Source organism: Aulostomus chinensis, chromosome 13, assembly GCF_037954235.1.
Source record: "Aulostomus chinensis isolate RoL2024-O1b breed Wild chromosome 13, RoL_Achi_v1.0, whole genome shotgun sequence".
Taxonomy (NCBI): domain Eukaryota; kingdom Metazoa; phylum Chordata; class Actinopteri; order Syngnathiformes; family Aulostomidae; genus Aulostomus; species Aulostomus chinensis.
In genome coordinates, this window is record NC_141332.1 from 14,394,164 (window position 1) to 14,401,386 (window position 7,223).

Consider the following 7,223-nt stretch of genomic DNA (forward strand, 5'->3'; position numbering starts at 1 on the left):
TTTCCACTCCTGGAATCTTCCCACCTTCTCTTTTACCATAATGGCGTTCACTGGGAAATACGAGCTTGAGACTCAAGAGAATTATGAGGAGTTTCTGGAAGTGCTAGGTATCTTTTTTTTTGTTTTTATTGATTACAGACCTAAACATTGTCAAATGTCTCTAATTGGACGTTCACTTGTGTTATCACAGGACTTCTGAACGCCAAAACAGACCACAAAGTGGTGACGGAGGTTGATCAAGACGGGAACGACTTCACCTGGACTCAAACCATCCCCGGCTGGTCCTGGCTGAATAAGTTCACCGTGGGTCAGGAATGTGAGCTGGTGACGATGTCGGGTTCTAGATTCAAGGTGAGATGAGAGCAGGTTCTGGAGGAGTGATGCCTCTGAGTTGAATGTGCTCCTCGGTTATTTTTCCTCTTTGACTTACAGGCTCCTGTCACCCTGGATGGAGGCAAGATTTCAATCCAGTTCCCCCAATACTGCTTCACAGCTGAGCTCAAAGGGGATAAGCTGGTGATGGTGAGAGAGGCTCTGACCTCATGTCACATCATGTCATATGACAATAAAGAATAAAGAAAAACAAGCCAGTTTGTCCTTCTGTAGTTTCATTTTTTCTCTTTTCTGTCCCTCATCCTCTAGATTTGCGTGACTCCTGGAGAGAAGGGTGTGACTTTTACCAGAGTTAGCAAAAAGATCTGACGCTGCGAGACCCAACATGCTGGTTAAAGGATCCTACAAGGGCTTGTTGTCATGACTGAAGCTGCATGAGTGGCCGTGAACCGCAGCTTCATGGTGGAACTGAAACCAAACAAGACGGTGACGCCAGGCTGCACTGCGTTTCTACTACAATGAAACTGTTGGGTTCCATAAAAATCATCTCGTCATTCTCTGTATTTGATAACTGATGGTAGGATTTATCCTTCACATAAACACATGGAGGAATTTAATTAAAGATTGAAAAAAAACAATCACATGAAACTCCGCTTTTGTCATTGCAAGCATTAAAATCACAGAGGATGATGAACACATTAAAGTCTGAAGAAGGTTTGCTTCTATGAGGGGGAGGTCATCATCAGGTCTCCTTTGGTCTTGTTTCCACTGTATCTGCCTCTACATGGTTGCTGTTGTTGTTGTTGTTGTTGTTGTTGTTGTTGTTGTTGTTGTTGTTGTTGTAGGCCATCTAGTAAATGATGGAAAATCAGACCTAGAACCTGGATCCCATGTTGGGCAGCCACGACCACCAAACATGCTATAACAATACAAATTAACATACAAATTAACATACAAATTAACATACGAATTAACATACGAATTAACATACACATTAAAATACGGTCAGCAAAAACAAAACCGAATATGGAATTATGATGTTGTGCATTCCTCTGTCTTCCATATAGGGAGGCAGGAGAGTGGCTCTGAGTCTGTTTGTGGCTAAAAAAAATACTACGTAAGTACTTTGCTGCCGTACATAACAATTTTGTTGGTGAGCAACACTTTATCAGACCTTTTTTTACACTGCCAAGCTAATGAGGGATGTGCAGGATCAAGGTGAGTGCGGGATGAAACCGTTAAAATAACCTTCACCAAATTATTCTGAGACTTCTGTGGTGTTTTTGAGGTGTTGCTATACCCCGCTGTGCCAGCAGATGGCGGTGTTGTCTAAATGACACATGAAACGAGCAATGAAATCTACCCTCAGTAAAAGGAGATTTTAAAGTTAGAAACATAATTTGGTGATTGATCCGTGTTTATAATGATGCTGATATCATTTATATGAAAAACCTCAACTTTGACGTTTCAACCTCTGACCTTTGACCTCCCTGCCTGAGTAAATACAGAAGAAGAAATGAAGAGTTTGGGGTTTTTTTTTTACCTGCAAAGGCAATTAAGTCTCTGACCTTCTTCTCTGCAGGTCATGTGATCATGTCCGTCTGCAGGATTACACCAAAACTACAAGTTGAATTTTCACCAAATTCGATGGAGGTTGAAACTCAATGTGGAAATAAAGACAAATCTTTTTGATAAAATGAGAATTAGCTTCTTCCCCACACTGGGTTTAGCTGAGGTAGACAGCGTTGGAAATTACCAAAGTATTTTTACTAAAGTCTATTAAGGTACTTTACAAAAGTAGTTGCACTTCAGGGTACTTTGTTATGGAAATATGCTTAAAAGAAAACATTGTACTTTCACTACATTTGAGGTCATCAATAATAGACAGGAAACATGGTGCAGTTACTAGAACATGATTTAGTTTTATATTTGATGTCTGCAAGACACGATCAGAGCCTCATAACTGGAACACCTAGTACCCAAAACATCATGCAGGATGCGTACTTCTATTCTTATGCTTACTGAATACTTCATTACTTTTACCGAAGTAAAATTCTGAATGGGAACTTTTACTTCTACCAGAATACATTTGAGTAAAGCAACATTCTCCTAGACTTTTCTTTCTCTCGAACTTTGACACATTTGAAGAAAAACTCTGGAGACACCGAAACACCTTTACATCAGATTTATTATCTGCAACGTGGCTCTGACGGGGCGTCAAACATTGCAATATTTCAGGATGCAAATTGTGTTTGGAACTTTGCTTGGAAGAGTATGAGAAATAAAATCTTCAAATCATAGTCACACTTGACATGTCAGAATTTTGTCATGATTTTCTTGGGTTTTTGGCTTTGTAAGGGAACAGGTTTCATTTTTACATCACCACACCAGACTGAAGATCTTCAGAATTCATTTGGTTTTCTTACTAATCATCTTGTTGGTAATTCCACCGATGGAATTCACCTGGAACCACAACAAAATTAAAGTAAATAAAGACGTCCAAGTTACATGTTGCTGGTGTAAGGTGCGCGCGTGACACACACACACACACACACACACACGCACGCACACTTACCTCGATAAGTTTGTCTCCCACCACCTCGGCAGTGTAAAGGTATTTAGGGAACTGAATCTGGAGTTTACCTCCCTCCAAAGTGACGGTGGTCTAAAGAACAGCACCAGTCAGATCAAATTCTAATGAGGAAAATAAGAATGTAAATGTATGAACTATCTCACCTTGAACGTCTCGCCGTCTAGACCTTCCAGTTCACTCTCCTTCCCAATCAAGAACGTGTTGTTCCAGGTCTTGTCTTTCAGAAACTTAGTCATCCTGAATTTGTCGTTCTGATACATGTCTGTCACAATCTCCTCACCGCTCCCCTCTTGTTTCATTCCTGAAAAGAAAGGAAGACGTTGCACAAATCAACGCATTTTTCCGTCTTTAAAATTTTCAAAGTTCTGGTGGATGTAAGAAAAGGCAGGTCTCTTACCGAGAGCTTTCAGGAAGTCCTTGTAGTTCTCCTGGCTCTCCAGCACGTACTTCCCTGTGAAGGCCATGGTGAAGCAGCTCACTGCTGATGGAAGAAGCATTAGGAACATTTATATGTGCTGCCCTTATGTTCATTTCATGAATAATGTTTGAACTTCAGCTTAATATTTTTCATTAATATTTATCAATCCCACAAGATACACCACCAGGTAACTGGCACAACTGGTCGTTTTTCCATATTTCTGTCTTATTTACATATCACGGTGCTGCCTTCTATCATCATTGTTTCAGAGAATTACACAGTCATCCAATAGGAGACCACCTTCATTCAGCAGAGCAGAGTTTGACATGAGGCTCCACGGCAATCAGTCACTATATCTGAGTGAGGGGGAACAAAACATGTCATGTCTTATCACTGCTGTGGTGTTTTCTTGTTAGAAATGCAGAAAACCCTTCTTAGAGAGACACTGGAAGTTCAAGTACTCTTGTAGTATTTTGTAGTACCCTTGTCCGGGTAGCTAAAGTCATTTAAAACTCCATCATTCTATCCATCCAACCATTTTCTACTGCTTATCCTGTTAAGGGTGGTGGGGGGGCTGGAGCCTATCCCAGCAGCTACTGGTGAGAGGTGGGGTTCACCCTGGACAGGTCACCAGTCCATCACAGGACCAACACATAGAGACAGACAACCATTCACACTCACAGTCACACCTACAGTCAATTTAGAGTATCAATCAGCCTCGTCCTCTCTTGATGTCTTTGGACTGTGGGAGGAAGCTGGAGTACCAGAGAGAACCCACGCAGGAACAGGGAGAACATGCAGACTCACACAGAAAGATCCTGTGATGGAGCCGGGACTCGAACCTGGAACCTTCTTGCTGTGAGGCCACAGTGCTGACCACTGCACCACCGTGCTGCCCTCCAATTGAAACTCATTATGGGAAAAAAAAAGCAAGTTAATACACAAAGGACGGTGTGTTTCACTGAGGCACCGTCAATCACTGCCACAGCCGAGAAGGTGATGAAGTCAAGATTCATCCAGCTGTGGGCAGATGTGTCTCTGAAACAAAAGTTGGTGTTCTGCTTCCATTAGTATCTTCTTTTTAAATCATTTTATCCTGACGTCCATCATTCCTCACGACGAGTTTCCTTTTTATGACAGTTTCTGTCTGCAACTCACCTGATAATTTGTTTTCTTCTTTGGTTTTTCTTCTTTGTCTCAAACTTTAAATGTAAATAAATTTTAAAAAAGAAGGAAAACAGGACCTAAGGAATAGTAGGCCAACTGTTCCTTTGCAGAAACAGGCAGAGGTAAAAGTAGCCATCCAAATAATGACGACTTGACAAACTGAAATATATATGATTTTGAATATCTTAAACGATACGAAAATGGGACAATGTTTAAATTTTGAATCTACTTTTCAAGTTTTTGTTCTACTTCTCTTCTTTTTTCTGGTTTATTGTTGTTTTTGTATTTTTGGTATACAGACAGGTGAGGAGGTCTGTATTCTTCCATGTGTCGTCACATATCCGGAACATATTCCAGCAGTTTTATTGATGAAGACTACTTGTGTTGCTTCTGCTGGCTCAAACACTTGAGTAAATAAGAAAAGTCAGTTATGCCTGGGGAGGTTGTCCTTCAGACCCGTGATGTTCCTGATCATCTTACAATGGCTTGATTAAATAAGACCAGAAAACTCCAACAGCTCAGTGGAATTCAACCACAGTTGATTCTGTTCTTACGTTTGTACTTTTCTTACTGTGATACGCCGAAATATAATTTGCAATGTTGCCCCACTTCCTTTTATGCAGGCAACTTTTTAATGTTTTTTTTTCAAAGTCCGATTCTCATGAAATAGTGGACATTCTCTATGATTTTATTGCTAATACATATGAATTCCATCCATTTTCTACTGCTTATCTTGTTAAGGGTCGTGGGGGGTGGAGCCTATCCCAGCAGCCTTCAGGTGAGAGGTGGGGTTCACCCTGGACAGGTCACCAGTCCATCACAGGACCAACACATAGAGACAGACAACCATTCACACTCACAGTCACACCTACAGTCAATTTAGAGTATCAATCAGCCTCGTCCTCTCTTGATGTCTTTGGACTGTGGGAGGAAGCTGGAGTACCAGAGAGAACCCACGCAGGAACAGGGAGAACATGGAGACTCACACAGAAAGATCCTGTGATGGAGCTGGGACTTGAACCCGGGACCTTCTTGCTGTGAGGCCACAGTGCTGACCACTGCACCACCGTGCAGACCCATGAATTCATTCCTGGTAAATCATTTTCATGCACCAGCTAATTTCCTGTCTATACAGTGACTGCTACATTTCCAAGCTGTTACCACTAAGAGGCGCTCTCGTTCCTCTGTGAAACAAAACTTCCTTCACGTTTTCATCCAACTCACTGACAAAGTTTAAGAATTTGGTCAACTTTTGGAAGGCTTTGTTTTGTTTTTTTTGTTTGTTTTTATGATTCAAGAAAAAACAGGAAGGAAAAAAACCTTCACAGCGAAAAAAGAGGAAACCTGTTGTCTAATATCATATTCTTGTGGTTTTATGACACTCCTGCTAATATCAGGTAGTTTTTTGTGACATTCAGCCACTTCTCAACACGCTGAGTCTCTCCTCGTAAATCAGAAAATGTAAAACTTTCCCTCCAGTATGATATTACATCATATCGTATAACAAAGGCCGTAAGTCGATAATAAACGTGACATCACACATGACACATGTGGGCTCTTTTCTGTAACTAGGACTTTTTTTCCAAAGCTGAAATGCAGAATTCGAGGGCGGATGGGAGAAAACGTAAAGGAAACATCAACCGAACAACAACCACTGAAACATTTTATTGCGTTTTATTGTGTCACTGTGATCACATGATGTTTCAAATAACTTAATTACGGCGCCTTTTTCTTCCAGTGAAATTCAACAGACTTAAGATTTCAGGTCGACGTTCTTTCATTTCAACAATGTTTTATTCATTACATATAGAACTCTTATACTGGATTATGTGCTATGAAAGGAGCGACTGTTGGGGATCATTTTACACAGCAAAACAACCAAATTTCTAGTCCTCAACATAACAACTCCGGCATGACAATGTCATTTACAGAGATACTGATGGTGAAAGCAAGAGATGGATGCTAAACTTATGTATGTTTTACTATTACACACGATTTAAATGCTTTACTTCAGATTTGAAACTTTGCAGGAGAATATTAGGCATTAAGGAGTGTTTTTCAATCATCATATGCCTGCTTGCACCCACAACCAGAGGCCAGAACCGTTCCTTTAGGCACACACACACACACACACACACACACACACAAAAGCTTACATGAGAGTGAGTGGATGATGTATTACTTAAGTGACGGCCCTGAGCACTGCTTTGCCCCCCTCCCACCCTTTACAGATGGTCAATTTAAGATTAAAGCTCTTCCAATTCCCCACAGCCTCACTAACACAGTCTCCATATCAACAATTTTTTTAGCCAAATGTTCAGATCAAAATTACAAATCGAGTAAACAGTGTGCCAAAACACTGATTGCTTTATAATTGGTATGCTAGGTTAATTCCATTTGGATCAGTCACGTTTTTAAATCCTTTATTATAGTCAGTGCTAATTAAAGATCTGAGGGCTGATATGATCAGGCGTTTGTACACACATCTGGGTTTGAAGCTCAACTGATTCAGCGAGGAAAACGACACAACAGCGTCTGAGTTTCAGAACAAAGTACACAAGCGTGTTGGACGGAGGACTTGAAGCTCAACGTCTAGAGAGGATGGCGGAAAGAAGTTAAGGAGCAGAGGCTGAGGGTTGAACAACTTCATCTGTGGATTTGCAGCTCCAAGTCCAACTCCGAGTGGAGGAACGAATGATGAAATGATTGGTT

General features: G+C 40.9%; 2 protein-coding genes across 2 annotated transcripts; one reads left to right on the forward strand and one right to left on the reverse strand.

Annotated features, from left to right (window-relative positions):
- Positions 1 to 15: 15 nt before the first annotated feature.
- LOC147251009 (gastrotropin-like) lies at positions 16 to 1,630 on the forward strand. The gene is made up of 4 exons (XM_086222616.1): positions 16 to 107; positions 191 to 351; positions 433 to 522; positions 643 to 1,630. The coding sequence occupies exons 1-4, from the start codon at positions 41 to 43 to the stop codon at positions 700 to 702; spliced, it is 378 nt and encodes a 125-aa protein (XP_086078742.1). The 5' UTR covers positions 16 to 40; the 3' UTR covers positions 703 to 1,630.
- Positions 1,631 to 2,574: 944 nt separating this feature from the next.
- LOC147251010 (gastrotropin-like) lies at positions 2,575 to 3,403 on the reverse strand. The gene is made up of 4 exons (XM_086222615.1): positions 3,324 to 3,403; positions 3,070 to 3,227; positions 2,909 to 2,998; positions 2,575 to 2,796 (listed from the first exon to the last, which is right to left on the reverse strand). Exons 1-4 carry the CDS (start codon positions 3,388 to 3,390, stop codon positions 2,743 to 2,745), a joined length of 369 nt encoding a protein of 122 aa, XP_086078741.1. The 5' UTR covers positions 3,391 to 3,403; the 3' UTR covers positions 2,575 to 2,742.
- Positions 3,404 to 7,223: the final 3,820 nt, after the last annotated feature.